The 17263-nt window shown below is 42.0% G+C and overlaps 1 protein-coding gene across 4 annotated transcripts in view; it reads right to left on the bottom strand.

The window, feature by feature from the left end:
• Positions 1-463: 463 nt before the first annotated feature.
• The window catches only part of Uso1 (USO1 vesicle transport factor), a 65760-nt gene continuing 48960 nt past the window's right edge, over positions 464-17263 (bottom strand). For all 4 annotated transcript variants that reach the window (XM_031390984.1, XM_031390980.1, XM_031390981.1 and 1 more), the window contains 11 exons: positions 16540-16650; positions 16160-16278; positions 15854-16035; positions 14005-14126; positions 10863-11001; positions 9977-10140; positions 8615-8701; positions 5975-6073; positions 3370-3477; positions 1947-2162; positions 464-1443 (listed from right to left, as the gene is read on the bottom strand). In XM_031390984.1, the coding sequence (XP_031246844.1) occupies positions 1327-1443; positions 1947-2162; positions 3370-3477; positions 5975-6073; positions 8615-8701; positions 9977-10140; positions 10863-11001; positions 14005-14126; positions 15854-16035; positions 16160-16278; positions 16540-16650 (1464 nt within the window). In that variant the 3' untranslated portion in view covers positions 464-1326. The remainder of the gene's footprint in view (positions 1444-1946; positions 2163-3369; positions 3478-5974; positions 6074-8614; positions 8702-9976; positions 10141-10862; positions 11002-14004; positions 14127-15853; positions 16036-16159; positions 16279-16539; positions 16651-17263) is intronic.

Here is a 17263-nt window from a genome sequence, read left to right as displayed (position 1 = left end):
TGCTGAGGAGACGTCTCGGTTTGAATAAGAATGACCTCCACAGGCTCACATAGATGAATGTGTAGTCACCAGGGAATGACTTTGATATAAAAGACTAGGAAGAGATGTGGTCTGACCAGGGGAAGTGTATCTTTGAGATTTCAAACACACATGTCAGGGTGCATGGGTGTGTGCAGGTGTCTGTTTCTCTCTCTGCCTCAGATCAGGGTATAGCTCTCGTCCATTCCTCCAGTGCCATATGTGCTACCCTTGCTCCCATTATGATAATGGACTCAACCCCTGAAAGAGTAACCAAGTTCTCAATTTAACATTTTGTTTCTGAAGAACTGCCTTGGTCATGAGCGCTCTTCAGGGCATCAGAACACTGACTACAAGAAGTCTCCTTAGCATTTCCACTTGCCTTACTTCTTATAACGAACTGAATACTTTGTTAAAATCTAAACAAAGGGGACAATGACAGAGATTAAGTGAACATAATATCTATTTTTATTATGAAAACATTAGACTTTGACACATTGCTTCATTTGCTTTTTAAAAATCTATTATCTGACTTACACCTATTCAGCAAAAATGCCAATAAATTACATAAATCATGGTTGGGTTTTTTTAAAACTAAGAACATGTTTTATGATAATCAAACAATTCTAAATCCCAGCTGTATGAACTGCTGACTATTATGTTTTCCATCTTTAGCTTAAACAGAGAGAAAACCAGCCACGTTAATACACTGCTCCAGTTCCTCAGAATGCTCCCCACACTCTGGGACAATCTTTCCTCTCAGTAGGCAGAATGTGGCCCTGCTGGACGGCAAGCACTCACTCTGAACTGTCCCATCCTGATCTCCAGGGGGGCACAGTAGGGGTTGGAGGGGGTGACACCCAGGACTCCGAAACCCAGCTACCCTGCTTTTAAGTATGGTCCTTTCTTTACAAGGATTAATCAGCTGAGAACTCAAACACTTATTTAGAAATAATGATTCCCATTCCATACACATTAATCAAATGTGTTAGTACTGATGTCACAGAGTCTGTCTGAAAGCAATCAATGAACCAATAAGGCAAATTGCATTGCCACCATGTGCCTTCAAAGGGTACATTTTTGGAGCCTGGTGCCCTCTGAAAATTGTATTTTGAGAGAGTTCAGATGAACATAAATAAAACTTCCACATGAAGTCAGAGTTTTCCACGTGTGGCAATATTAAAAACATACATCAATAGTTTTATTAGTGAATGCTTTCCACCTGGTTCTGTCTTTATTTTTTTGTGGAGGCAAACCAAAGCACTATCTTAAGACTTCTTCAACATAATGACATAATCTCTATCATTCCTAGGGTTTAAAGATAGATGTGTCCTGGTCCTTGTCATCATCGTCAATTTCATTGTCATCATCGTCAATTTCATCATCATCATCTTCTTGGTCTCCAGATTCTTCTTCTTCTTCAACCTAAGGGGAAAACACAGATCTGTTCAAACACACACAGAATAATACACTGATAAACATATATATGTAAAACGCACGCTAATAAATATTACTAGTCTGTCTGTCTTTATAGTGGAATCCCATTTCCTTGACGTCATAATGCTCAGGGCTCCCTGCCACTTTCTGCATGAATGGGTTACGCTAATCAGTTAACTTTAATGGTAAACGGTCATACCTTTCTACCCATGAATCTGAATACATGGCAGTCAAAACCATGACACCCACCTCACCCTTGACAGTGACGCTTATTACCTAGGAGCAATGAAAACAGCTATTTTCTACGCTCGAGGTCTTCAAATATTGAAGAGAGATTTTAATTTATCTCAGACCAACTCTCTAAACAGTGAGAACTACAGATACTAATACATATACACAACATGAACATAGGCACAACTTCCTCATGCAACATTAAACCTAGGAACATGCTTTACAGACAGAGATCATGTGTGGAAATGTCTCAGGCTTACTGGATGACCAAGGTCCTTAAGTTTATTCTTCAGTGACAGGATTTTCTGATCTTGATCTGCTAACAGTACCAAAAAATCATCTTGTTCTTTCTTAGACTCCATAACTTCCAACTTCAACTTGTCTTTCTCGGTTTGTAGGATGGCGATGGTGCTGTTGGATGAGTCTAGCTGCTTTTGAATGGCAGTCTTCTCCTCAGACAGTGCTTTAATCTCGTTCTACAAGAAAGGTGACAACAGCCATCTAAATGAGTACTTACTTCCTAGAGCTCCTAACAGTTTCTGTTGATGACAAATCACTGTATGTCCCAGTTTAGGTGTGAAATGTCTCCCTGGTGGCAGATGTGGGCCATTAACCACAGTAGTCTTGAAGGTGATATCTGTTTCTGGTCTGGCTGGAGCAGTCATTTCTTGATTTGCCCACATCTGGCCACCACACACAGCTGTGAGCTACTTCTGACAGACACTACGTCTTCCCAGCCATTAGGGACTGTGATCCAAAATAATCCTCTGCTTCTCTGTCAGAGTTTTTGCTTACAGTGCTGTGAAGGAACTAAGATGTGACAACTGTTGGGTCTGAGGTGCTTGGCAAGGCACAGACACCCAGGAACATGAGCACCTGTCAGCCTACTTAGCAAAGAAAGCCACAGTGAAGAACAGAGGAGACAGTACAAACCTTAATTTCACTTAGTCACCCTGCCCAAACCCTGAAGATAACATTGTAGAGAAGATGGTAAGCATCAGAATTCAAACTCAAAACTCAAAGGAAAAACTTCCATTTCATTCAGAAAAGCAAGTGAATAGTTTCAAATAAAACTACAACATAAATAATTTAAATAATCCAAAAAGTGTAAGTATATATCACCTTCCTTTTTCAAACTTTTCTTCATGATTTAATTGTGAATGTCACCCAATTCTTCATGTTACTTATTCTGACACATCTATCACAATACTCCGCAGCCTATGGAAGTCTATATACCATTTTGTCTTTTGCAATGGTCCCTGGCTGGCCAGGAACTTATGGTCTCACCTCTGCCTCAGCATTAGGATAGCACCACCATGCCTGGCTATACTTGGTTTTTGCATTAGCCAAATTTGTTACCCTTAATTTGTTACCATTAAATACTGTCATTGATAAGAAAACTTGCTGGGCATGGTAGCACACACTTTTAATCCCAGCACTCAGGAGGCAGAGGCAGGTGGAGTCCTGTGAATTTGAGGCTAGCCTAGACAGCCAGGACTATAAAGAGAAACAGTATCTTGGAAAAAACAAAACAAAAAAACAAAACAAAACAAAAAAAAACAACCCTAACTTTCAGTTTTCTTTGTAAGCCTGAGGAGCTCAGGGATGAAGTGAAACAAAGTCAGAGTTTTTGGACATTAGATCACAGTAGGTCTAATAAATAGCAGTTTTACCACAACCAACCTTTAACTCTTTGGTCTCCTGCAGCAAGGCGGACAGCCTTCCTTCTACATCTGTGGTTTTAGTAGCAGTCACATGCTCACTCTCCCCTTCTACAGGAACTGATTTTGCCTGAAAACAGAAAATTGAAAAGTCTCTCGAAGGTTACAAATGACACAAATTTTGTAAGTGTTTATATCTTCTTGCCATTCTGAAGTTTTATTTTAAATGGAAAAAAAAAAAAAAACTCATGCATTGCTACGCACACTCGTCTACTCCAGTCACATCCAAAATATCGGGGATAAAATCCTGATAAAGGATAGAGGCAATAAGACCCCAAAAGGAGTTCTGTGCCTCCTGGATTTCAGACTAGTCGCTGGTATCCCCTAACTCAGACGTGTTCCAGATCAGTCTTTCCAATCGTCAACACGGCCTCATAATTAGGCATAAAGGTACCCCAAGAAATGATTCGTAAATGGCTAAGATTGGGCATTGTCTCCTGGCCGACACAATGGTTCTAACCTATCCTGGTTTATTACCAAGCTTCCCATAACTTGTAATTTCTCTCTAGGATACTGCCTTGCTAGAGCTAGCAGTAGAGGTGCATTCTTTATGGCAATAGATAGTTTAATGTTTTACATACTAGAGAGTAATGAAGGGCTTCCACTCAAGGACATTAGCTAGAAGTGTTAGGTCAGGTCAGAACTCTCCACTGCCTGCCCTGGGCTAGAACCAGAGAACTATCAGGAAATGCTAGATTGAAATCTCCTGGTCATTGCCTCCAGCAGAACCAGAGAATTAGCCTAGGAATATCAAAATACCTCAACAGGGAGGGCTCCACTCCTCTTCCTCCGGCTTCACACCTAGCTAACAGACCCTGCTGACCTTGGTGTGGGGGTCACTTGTTTATGTGACTTCAGTCTTGCATCCCCTGCTGTAACCCCCATCTGCCTACATGACTCTTGACATCAGCCCTACTTGCTGTATGCTACTTAAGCCTGCTTTTCACTAGCACGAGGACTGAGAGAAGAAGAAGGACTTGGACTCGCATGCAGGACTAAGACTAGAACTTAGATGGGCTAGGACTCAGATTCATGAATCTGCAGTCCCCCGGGCCCAGAGCACTTGGGCCCGGGGGGATGCAGCACCAGTTCAGAGGAGATAGCTGCTGCTTTAGACCCAGTATGTTTCAGGTAGCCTCAGATGTACCTCAACTGTTGAGCTGCCAGATCTACCGTCTCTCTTTTGCAATGACTGTAAAAGTCTGATGCCATTTCTAAGAAATACATTTAGACCCTATATTTCATGTGTCGTCTCTGCCATCATTTCTTCGCCTACGCCTTGTCTAGGACATCCCCGTTTCTCCCGCGGGTTGAGGGAGGCCCAGATTGGCCGGCCCGTGGCAATGCATTTATGTGAAAGCAACAAAATGCACTCTGACAGATGAGCTGTCTCACTGTGGAGTGGCAGTAAGCATCAACGGCACACAAGGAAAGCAAGGCACAAGGCATACGGGAAGAGCAAGTGCCAATGGTAGACTCAATACTGTGCCTTGGAAGTTCCTGTGTTAAGTCCACCACTGTCACCTCAGGCTTTAAATTAACCCAATGCTATAACCTGGTGAAATAAGTATTTAAAGCGTTCTATGAATTGAAATTTTCTGTACCCACCCTTTCTCTATAAAATGCCAGAGTGGGGACTGACACAGTACCCCTAAGGGTGTGACAGTGGCTTTGGAGCAGGACAATGAATGCAGTTTTGTGGGAGTATCAAATGAGGGCTAAGCCACTTCAAAGACACTACTGATAGGAATATGAACCTCAAAGGGAATTCTGAAAAGGATTCATAAAGCGAAGAGAAGGTTATGAAGTGTATTTTAGTTTTCTGTGCATATGTGGAGAGAATGCATGGTGAAGTCACAGAGAAATGGGAAGCATGTGATTAGGAATTAGGGGAAAGACAACATGTGGTCTGGTATTTCGAAAGAGCACAGAACAATTGACTGGCCAGTCTGCTGGTCCGTGTGTCTGTGTTAGAATGCGTCTTGTAATGTCACTCAAGCTGGGCTTCTATCTCACAGTTATCACTGTGCTTGGCATGGTTACATAGATAACCTGAATCACTCTATGGCTGATGTTCCTAAACAAAGTACTACAGTGTAGTCTCCTTTCTCTCTGTTTATTGGAAAGTCTGAGAGAGAAATTTACAAATGAGTAAGTAAAAATAAAATTTTGAAATTTTCAGCCTACCTAGAATTGCAAAATATGAGAAAGTGTGTTATGGGGAAACCATGAGGTGCACCACCTTTTGTTAGTGGCCACACTTGGCAGACACCAGGGACAGAGGCGAAGTATTTGTGGAGAGCTTTCTTGGGTGATGTTTTGGCCGTGCATGGGATTTTGACAAGTTTACAGCATGGGGACAATATCAACTTGGATGTAAAGGGATGGAAATGGGATGTTACACCAGTGAAAAAAACCATTCAGTCACTAAAGAAACAAATCCACACAGTAATAAGAAGAAAATAAATGGCAAGGCAAGGCAGGGCTACCAGGAACCCTCTGTCACTGAACTCTGGCTTTGTGCTGCTCGCTCGCTGCCTTTGGAAGGGAAGATGAGGGTGACTCACCAAGGTCTCTGCTCTCTGCAGCAGCTCATGGTTCTCTGTCTGGAGTCTAGTGATCTCCAGAGACTGTGAACATAACTGGGACTTTAATGCTGTTAGTTCCTAAAACAAAAACAATAAGTTGTGGTGGGAATAGCATGGTTTCATTAAGGAACTATCTTCAAAACTCATTCACGTCCAAGTTTTAGAATTTATCAAGCTAGATAGTGAAACATATATATCCATCACTGTTGCCTCTTGAGATCCTATATGTCCTCCATTCCTACCAAAAACATCCTAAGGGGATAACGGAAAGAAAGAAAGCCAGGCAGGCAGGTAGGCACAGGGACAAGAAAACAGAGAAAGTGCGTCTGGAGAACACGCTGGTGACTGAAAACCTACCTGGGAGACCTGAAGGCTGACCACAGAGAAAGCAAAGCTGATACCTGAGTTACAAGGAAGCTGGAACTTCCTGATCCCATTAGCTATGTTTAAAAGAACAGGTAATGGGGCTTAAGCACTGAGGGCTGGTTCAAAGTCTTATTTATGAGAGAGCCATCAGATCCCTGCCAAATCTCATGCCTCACTACTCCTGGCTCAAGCCTACAGGCTTGGTTGATGTTTGCAGCTCAAAGCAGGCCAGCTCAAGGTCAGGGGTCACTGTGCATGGCAGCAGTCGTGGTCCGTGAATACAAGAAAGAAGCTGCTGGCTTATATGGCTGGTTGTTCACCACCATGCTCACCACCTCCTCCCACCAAGTACAGTGACAGAAAAGCAATTAAAATGCAGCTCCCGCTAGTGAACATTACCCCTCAGGCAATGTTTGGGGATGAGTCTGGTGGGGAGGAGCATAATGTAATTCTATCTACATAAGTCTTTTTTCTAATTACTTCCTACTGTCAATTATCAGCAAAAGTATGCAGAGAGTGATAGTATGGATCATCTTTGTTCTTGTCTTTATTTCCCTTTTGTGTGTATATGGTGTATATATATGGGGTAAGTGATGATATGGCCTTGGGGACCTGTGTGGAGGCCAGACGCTGGCACTGGGAGTCCTCCACTTGCTCTCCACTTTACTTTTGAGACAGCTTCTCACTGATCCTGGAGCTGTTTTGGCTAGACTGTCTGGAGAGCCACCCCCAGGATCCAGCTGCCTTGCAGGTATGTGACACCACGACACCATGTCTGCCTTTCTCTTACATGGGTGCTGGGGATTCAAATTCAAGTTCTCATGCTTGGGTAAGCAAGCATTTTTACCTACTGAGTCATCTCCCCTGTCACTACACAGTGTGAGAAAACACTGCAAATTAAGGTCATAGGCCATTATGACCAGATAGCCTCTGGGTTCCTTGAAATATGAGGGACTTCTTTCATTAGCAGGGCTTCTCCTTCTCTGACCTTGTCTGGGGAATTCTAAGTCCCCACACATGCCTCTACTTGAGGAATGTCATGTAGCTTCAGTTAGATTACAGGATCAACTTCCTTTCTCCTGACAAGAACCCGTTCAGCCAGCTCCTGAGATTCCTGAAATGCTTCCCACATTAGCGAGGCATTTCAGGTACTGTAAGCCCTCAGTCACTGACTTTGCCCCTCCTGGATATTCCTACTGTCAATCCCCCAAAACTTTATTAACCTTGAGTCACCCAAAGTAAAGTTGACCTGGCTCCTGATAGCTGGTCCCAGTGTGGTCACTCACCCTAAGTACTCATGGGGCTTTCAAACCCACATCCCTGTTGGCTCTGCTCCCACTGCCCTTGTGGACTGTTCTGCCAATAATCCATGAGAGTGGAGAGACCTACACACAGTATTTTATAATATGTAATATAATACATAAACTCCTATGTTGCTAGATAAAGTCATCATTTTAAATACCTTTAATGTCAGCACTTGGGAGGCAAAGGCAAGAGGATCTCTGTAAGTTTGAGGCCAGCCTGGTCTACATAACAAGTTATAGAACAGCCAGGGCTACATAGAGAGAGACCCTGACTCAAAACAACAAGACCAAAAACCTCCTACCCACACATAAAACACTGAAGCACATAATATAAGAATAAAGAAATCTCTGCAGATTTAAGATGCAAGGACATCGGTGACACAGGCACAGTGTGGGCACGCCTCAGACAGCCACATGCATGAGGCAGGCCACTGACTCCTGCAGGGGACTCTAGCCAGCACAGCCTGGTTTCTGATTTCTCTTTTCTAATAACCATACATTGTTTTATAACGCAGAAAGAAGGAAGGATGACAGAGAAGAGAGAGAAAAGAAGGAAACTTTGAAAGAAGCTGGGCTAGCAAGATGGCTCAGTGTGTAACTATATGAATTCACTCTTGGGACTGACATGGTAGGGGGAGAGACCCAATTCCCTGCAGCTGTGCTCTGACTTCCAGATGTGGTCTTTACAACACAAGCTGTGTATACACACACACATTTATAGCACAAGATAAATGCATGAATAAATGTAAAAAAATTAAAACAAACCAATGAAAAACAAAACAACATTTTTGTCAAGTAAACATAGTTCCTAGATTTTTCAGTTTGTCTTAATTACCAAATCTTATTGTTCCTGACAATGGCAATCTACAGCAACACAACGCTCAGGGTGTTGTTACTCTGCTGGGACAGAACAAGACAAAAGAGAACTGGGCTCAAGCTGGAATGTTACCTGTTTTAACTCCACAACTTGCTCAGGATCTCTGGGTGAACATGCTGCTGAAGCCTGTTCACTCATGCCAGGCGCTTGCGAAGATTTCTACAATTAGCAGAGAAATAAACTGAAATTAACCCTGGAAAGAAAGGGAGTCAAAGCAGAGGTTCACACTCACAGCCACATCTCACAGAAGCTCACCAAGGACTGCTCATGGAGACGTTAATTTTTACATGTAAGATTCTATTTCAACACAGCGCTGATTGTCTACAGCTCTCCACAGCATCAGAAGTTACACTCACACCAAGTGATTCATGCAATCTAAATATGTACCTGAACTTGTATCCTGTGCTAAGTGTGAGAAGCATCGAGATGCCTCTGTGTAGAGGCACCAGCCCTATCAAACCTGCCAATGGGATGTTGATTCCAGAGACTCATACAGTCAAAGGAGAGAATCAACTCCTGAAAACTGTCCTTTGACCTCCACTCTGGATTGAGTGCCCATGTCTGCACAACACACACACACTAACTTCAAGCAAAACAAAAACAAATGTCTCTAAAATCTCACTATCACTATTTTTAAAAGAAATAATCTCCATCAATAAGTAAGTAAATAAATAAATAGTAAAAACCAAGCTGAGTGTGGTGGTTCAAGCAGATTACACAGCAAGTTCAGGAAAACCAGGGCTATATAAAGAAACCTTGTCTCAAGAGAAAAAAAATCAAAAAATAAACTAGCTGGTACAGAGGCACTCATTTTCAATCCCAGCATCCAGGAGGCAGAGCTCTGTCAGCTCAAGACTAGCATGGTCTACACAGTGGGTTTAGAAGCATTAAGCTACGCATGTGGACACACATCTGTGATCCCAGCACTTGGAAGGCAGGAGGATCAGGAATTCAAGATCATCCTGAGATGGCTAAGCCTGTCAAAAACAAAAACAACAACAACAACCACACCACTACCCTACAGGGCCAGCTATGGCAGTTCATAACTTTCAATTCAGCTCTCAGAAAATCTGAGTTCAGGGCCAGCCTCATCTACATAATCAGTTCCAGACTAGCCAGAGCTACACTGTAAGGCTCTGTCTTAAAACAAAACAAATAGGGGCTGGAGAGATGGCTCATTGGTTAAGAGCACTGACTGCTCTTCCAGAAGTCCTGAGTTCAAATCCCAGCAACCACATGGTGGCTCACAACCATCTGTAAAAGGGATCTGATGCCTTCTTCTGGGGTGTCTGAAAAGAGTGATCGTGGACTCACATATATAAAATACATAAATCTTAAAAAAAGAAAACAAATAAACAAACCCAGAAAAACAAACAAGTAAGATGATGATAATTACTCTTGGTCACTTACATTTCTTTTTTAACATTTACTTACCAAATTTTCAATCAACGAGTCCTTTTCAGCTAGCTGGCTTTGTAGGAGCGCCTGATGACTTCTTAACTCTTCTACCTCTTCCCTCAGCCGACTGATTTCTTCTGGCTGAATGCCATTCACCTGAGCCCCGTCACTGTGAGAGCCTTGATGGTGATTATCTTTTCCTGTTAAATATCACAACACTGGGGAAAGCTGGCCCGAATCAAGCTTTTCATCATCAGGACTAGAAGACTACAGTCCAAGGTCACCTAAGACCCAAGAGAATGTCTCCTTAACTGGGGAAGTGGCAGGGCTCTCCTGATGGCAGAGGGTGCTGACTGGTTCAAGGGTCCTGATTAAACTGTATGGCTTGATGATTATGACTGTGAATTACAGCAGCTTTAATTCCATTTCTGACAATAAACATAAGAAAAGTCAAATTCATTTAAAAAGCTTCCCAGAGGAAGAGCTATCCACATGGATTAACTAGCCAAAAAATTATTGTCATAAAGAAAGAAAAATGTTTCTGAAAATGTTAGTTACCCTCATAGAAATAAACTTCTTACTCTTTGGTATCTGGCATTATCATCACAGGGCCTGCAAGATGATGCTCTCCTGGCAATGTGGCTTACTGTACAGCACCACTCCCACACACAGAGTCCAGGGTTGGAGCCCCAGCACCCAGAAAGAAAGTGACAGGATTGTAATGAATCAAAACGTACTGTATTACCAGGGTCAGCAAACATGGCTCAGCCAATCAAGCAGGAAGATGGAGACAATGATGTGGTCTTACTTAGTTATAAACCACCCTGCACTAAGTTGCTCATAGTGATCATGGTTGAGAACACGCAGTCAGCAGAGAATCTGTCTGTCTAGCTCCTGAGGACAGAGGGACTCAGCCACTCACCAAGCTGAACTTTGAGGAGATTGTACTGATCCTTGTGCTGCTGAATCTGAGAGGCCTGCTGGGTGACTGCTGTCTGCAGCTGCTCATTCTGACATTTCAGTGTGGACACTTGCTGTTTCAGCTCCTCCAGTTGGAGGTCCTGTGAATCAGACACAAGTCAGATGTTCTCACTGCATACACACGGTACACGATAAAATACATAGGCTTTAAAAAAAAATCAGCATGCTAAAACACTCAACACGCCCAAATCAGCGGTGAAGCATTAGGACTTGAACATGTGCAAAGTCACATGTAGGGGTTTCAAGCAGGGCTCTGCTGGCGAGCACCACAGCACAGCCTGCTCCTCACGCACTTTGGGGCCGTGAAACCATTACAGAAATATACACAAACTACGTATGGAACTTACTAGATGAAGGTACACATATGCAGGTATATTATTTAAATTTATCACATTTACTTGTTTTATGTGCAGGGGCACATGAGTGAAGTCAGAGGAGAATCTGTACAAATTGTTCCATCTTCTGAGCACGTCAGAAGAATCTGATACCTCTGCCTTTATGGACATCTGCACTTATATGTGTACAAAACCACACGCAGACACATAACACATAATTAAAAGTAATAAAAATAAATTAAAACAAAAGAAGAAATCGGGACACAAGCAGGCTCTAGCATGTTTTCTAAAGTTGCCATAGTCAGTTCATATACTTAGAACATTAGATAGCTTACTAATTTCCCATACAATTATATACAGCTTTCATAATTATAATTTTTTAAAAACTATATTTATTTGTGTTTGTATGTGTGTTCGAGCACTCATGTGTGCCTGAGTGTGTGCACATGGAAGCCAAGCAGGGCGCCTGCTGCATTTTGCCTATTCCTCTGAGACAGTCTTTCCCAGAACCTATGGCTCATGTCTTCTCAGCTAGGCTGACAGCCCACAAGTCCTAGGAATTCTGTTCTGCTCAAAGCTGGGGTGACAGGAGCACTGAGCACCTGATCTGTCATGTGGGTGCTGAGCTCCCAGCTCTACTGTTTATGAGTTATCTTTTCAGCCATAAGGCCTTAATTATTAATGCTCATTCAATACCTGATCAAGCAGCTATAATATAAATTATATTAAATGTTTTTAGCACTAAAGTTTATTTCCACTTTTCAAAACGATAAATGTTCATTTAACAGTTATCTCAAATTTGGAGAATTTCCTTAAGATGAATTCTCAAATGTCAGTCAAAGAATACAAACATTTTTATAGTTTTAGATGTTTATTATCTGATACAATTTAAGTTGTGAGAATGTAAAAAATTAGCATTTTATAAATAAATCAGTAATCATGTCAGAACAGTTTCCTCTTTCTCAATCAACCGTACTCAGCAGATCCAGATGTAAGCTACACATCACATCGCAAAAATACTATATTCATAAACTAAAAATGGCTATATTTGAACCAAGACATAAATTAAAATTCCATAACTGGGGCAGTTTGATGACTCATTTTGAACAGAGAAGCTGATTTTAGTTTAATGATTTGGCTGAACATTGAAAAGCTGAGGACAAACTCTAAGAATTCTATTATTACTCGTAAATTTTCAATCTCAGTAATCTATTGTGAGGAAGGAAAAAATACCATACAGGTAAGAAGGTAAACCTGCTGGGCGGTGGTGGCGCACGCCTTTAATCCCAGCACTTGGGAGGCAGAGGCAGGCAGATTTCTGAGTTCGAGGCCAGCCTGGTCTACAGAGTGAGTTCCAGGACAGCCAGGGCTATACAGAGAAACTCTGTCTCGATAAACAAAAAACAAACAAAAAAACAAAAAAAGGTGGTAAACCTACTCCACATAGGCTGTTACATTTCCTTTATGACATTAGAATTTTAATGACATCAGTAATCTAATTTTTCAGATAATAGTACATAATCCTTTACAAAATTCTATCACAGTATATACAATGATAAGAAACTGAATGACAATTTAAAGGATGCAACAGGGCTAAGGTGCACAATATAACATATGTAACAGACAGTGACTAGCATTATGAAAGGAAAGCGTCAACTGATGACTCTGATGAGTTCTGGTCTAGCTCATCACCTTCACTATGGAACTGCCTGACTACCATGACTGTACTCAACACTCAAGACAGAAATCTGGGGATCACACTTACACATGCAGAGAAACATCACCAACCCTCGCTTATCTTCAGTTTCCACACATCTCAAGTCTGTCGACACACTTTCACTAACACACATACACTTAAATTCTGTTCAAACGGTTACTGGAAGATGCTGGGAGAAGAATTCATTAAAGGCATAGATTTCCCATTTATCCTAAGCTGAATATAGTTAGTCACTACTTGTAGGGATGCTGTGAAGTAAGAGAGATTGAGGGCTGGAAACATGGTTGAATGGTTCAGATGACTCAGCTCACTGGCTGCTCCTCCAGAAGTCCTGAGTTCAATTCTCAGTAACTATATGGTAGCTCACAACCATCTATAATGTGATCTGATGCCCTCTTCTGGTGTGCAAGTATACATGCAGATAGAGCATACATACACATTCATTTAATCAATCAATCAATCAGTCGATCGATCAATCAATCAGAGAACACAGCAGACATGTGAGCAATCACTATCATCACTGTCATCAGTTACCGACACCCTCCCCAGCTGACCCACAGTCATCTGCTTCCTGGCCTGCCTGCCTAGGCTTTCCCATCAGATATCTCCTTCACATAGGCAGGAGCTGCTCTAGGTTCACAGCAGCCAGAGCAGACTTTCTGTGCTGTATGACACCTCCTGCCGCTCTTCTTTGGCTCTCTTATGGAGAGTGTATTCCCAGGCTCTCTCAGCCTAAGTGCTGCTACATGTTTGATTAGCTCTAGCACTAGGCTTAATATGGTATAACATATCTGTCATAATAATTTAGATATCTGTCTCACCCTGACACCATCAAGAGTATACATCTGATCCACGATCTATAACATCCTGCACAGTGCCTAAAACAAAGCAAGTCCCTCAATTTAATACACAGATGCATTTGAAAACAATGACGTTTACTTTCTGTATCCCTCAACCGTGAAATGCCAAGAAGCAGCCTTCCCTCAAGCAGAGCTGTGCCAGTCAGGAGAGGACAATTTGTTGGTACTTACTTGCTCACGGATCATATTCTTATAGTGAGTCACAATATTGTCATGCTGTTCTAAGGTTTTCTTTACCTCTTCCTCTTTCTTATCTTCTTCACTGGACTTATAAATAGCCTTGGTAATGACACCTGTAAAACAAAACACACTTAAACTGTAAATGTGAATGTGGCTTTTATTTCCTCAGATAGAGGGATGAGATGGAGAGCCTACCCAAGCTGTACAAATACAAGGCTTAGGCTGAGCTCAGAGTGTTTCTTTCTCTACACTAACGATCCCTAGACCTAGGCCTGGAAGCTTCTAGCCTCCATACAAGCTAATCTTCTGCAAGTTGGAACCTTGAAGGCTTCAGCTTCCAGCCTCCATCTGCTAACCTGGGCCTAGAATGTTTCAGCCACTCATACTTACTGCTGAATAAACTCACCATGTCTCACTCTTTCTGAACTCTTGCTGGCTGGTTCAGTATAGCTGTTCTGGTTCAAACACCTGTCCGAGTTGACTGATTCAAATAGGAATCTCAGCTTCTGATTGAATTGCTATGCTTGAAATACCTGCCTCTGAATTCCATGAACTCAACTGCACTGACTGTACCAACCAAACACAACTCATCTGCATTCAACTGAACTGCACGGGACTCAACTGACCTCTACTCTGCTTCTCTCTGCTCTGCTCTTAAGTAGCCGCTCTTTCCTGTCTGTTCTGATGAGAGTTGGGTGTATCCTAGCTCTGACTCATTCTGTCAAATCTTTCTTTGATTTGTCATTTTGTCTGCTCCTCAAATAGACATCACTGTTTGGAATTAAGGATGTGTACTAAGTGTCTGTTTTCCAACCTGATCACACTGTAATCCAGGGCGTGTTTGCATTCCAGCTGGATCACAGACCTAGGTGGTCTTTGGATGTGATCTCTTGCCAGAGCAGCCATGTTTCTAGATTAATATCCCTCTACATAAATGACACTAAATGGTTCTCTTGAGGTTCTGCAGACTGAATACGGGGCCTCAAGTGCTGAAGTACATGCTTTACCATTCACCTGTTTACCTCCAGCTTGATTTTAAGCATTGTAAACATGACTTAATCTTTAGGATCTAATGAGTATAAATAGCCTAACTCAATACTCTTTCTCTCTCTCTCTCTTTTTTTTAAAGATTTATTTTATTTATATGAATACACTGTAGGTCTTTAGACACACCAGAAGAGGGTATCAGATCCCAATATAGATGGTTGTGAGCCATCATGTGGTTGCTGGGAATTGAACTCAGGACCTCTGGAAGAGCAGTCAGTGCTCTTAACCGTTGAGCCATCTCTCCAGCCCCCAATACTCTTTCTAATCTTAAAGAATCCAAAATATTTCTCTGTGCTGCAGATGAACTTCCTGTCTTATCACTCATGGGCATCCCAAAACACAGACACAGACACACAGATACACACAGACACAGACACAGACACACAGACACAGACACACACACACACACAGACACACACACACGCACAGACACAGACAACACAGACGCACAGACACACACACACACACACAGATGCACAGACACAGACACACACACACAGACGCACAGACACAGACACACACACACACACACACAGACACAGACGCACAAACACAGACAGACACACACACACACAGACGCACAGATACACACACACACACAGATACACACACACACACACACACAGACGCACATACATACACACAGACGCACGCACACACACGCACAGACGCACACACAGACACACACACACAGACGCACACACACACAGGCGCACACACACACAGGCGCACACACACACACACAAAAACACGCTCAATGACGCTGGATCAGCACAAACCTTTTACATCTTACCTTCAAGTTCTTTCACTAGCTTTGTAAACTCATGATCAAATATCATGTACTCGGGACTCGGAAAGTTTGGCTGAGGTTTCTGAGATGCTCTGGAGTATAACTCATGTTTGCTAATAAATCCTAGTTTCTCTATGAAATTCTCTTTGCCAATCCTCTTCTCTATTAGTTGCTTTAGTTTCTCTCTACAAGGATAAACATATGAGATGCTTAAAAAATGGCAAAGTCACAAGGTTGGCTTACTTACACTTTAGCAAAAAATTTATCACTGTCTCTGGAGGACCAGAGGGCCATCTTGCCCTTACTTACTTCGTGTAGTTTTCTAGTGAGTTGTCATTGAAATAAATTGAAATGCCCAAAAGAAGGGCACATAAGCCTTGGACCAACTGCTCTTCTTCTCCGAGATTTTCTGCAATCTGTCCTGTAAGCTGACATCTCTGTTAAGGAACTGAATGATTTATAGTGTCTGGGATATTTTATTTTGTAATCTGAATTTAACACACATCTTACGTAAGATTTTCTATAAGAATTCTATATATATTCCAAGCCAGCATACCATAAAAACCTACACAAACAGACACCTCTTAAGCATGCAGAATTATATACCCATAACATTTTTAAAAGGTGCAAAGGAAGTTGAAAGATGTAAGTTACTTACATGCATGGTACCTAAACTTTGTAAAGGATACGAATGGAACATTGGCTGAGTTGTGAAGAAAATGTGTTACAGCAATAGGACAGCTGCTTAGCCAGGTACAAAGCAGCATTAGCAACCCGATTCTTGTCTGTATTTTGCTTCCCTGCAATAGATAAGTTGGCAGAAACCACTTTATAGTTACTATTTTTACTAAAGTAAGCCTAAGATCTCTCCTTTTCTTTTGTGTTAAAAGAACTTAAGCATTGAGAGATGTACAAGAAAGCCAGATTTTTGGGGCTGGAGAAATGGCTCAGCAGTTAAGAGCACTGACTGCTCTTCCAAAGGTTCTGAGTTCAATTCCCAGCAACCATATGATGGCTCACAACCATCTGTAACGAGATCTGACACCCTCTTCTGGAGTGTCTGAAGACAACTAAAGTGTACCTACATATCATAAATAAATCAATCTTTAAAAAAAAAATAAGAAAGCCAGATTATAAAAACTGAACTTAAAATACATTTTTGTGTTTACAACAAGCTGCACTTTCCAAAAGAGCACAGTGCAGGTACAGAAACCAGAGTCAATTCATATGCACCAATACAAGTGGTTATGTAAAAATCAGTAGGGTCTGGGCTGGGAGTACAGTTCAGTTGCTATAGTCTTGACTAATATGCAAGAAGCCCTGGGTTCTATCCTCAGCACTGAACAGAACCAGGTCTGGTGGTGCCCGCCCATAATCACAGCACTGGGGAGATGGAGGTAGCAGGATCAGAAG

This window comes from Mastomys coucha, unplaced genomic scaffold, assembly GCF_008632895.1.
Source record: "Mastomys coucha isolate ucsf_1 unplaced genomic scaffold, UCSF_Mcou_1 pScaffold22, whole genome shotgun sequence".
Lineage (NCBI taxonomy): Eukaryota > Metazoa > Chordata > Mammalia > Rodentia > Muridae > Mastomys > Mastomys coucha.
Note: the sequence above shows the minus strand (reverse complement) of the source record. Positions and strands in the feature narration are given on the sequence as shown.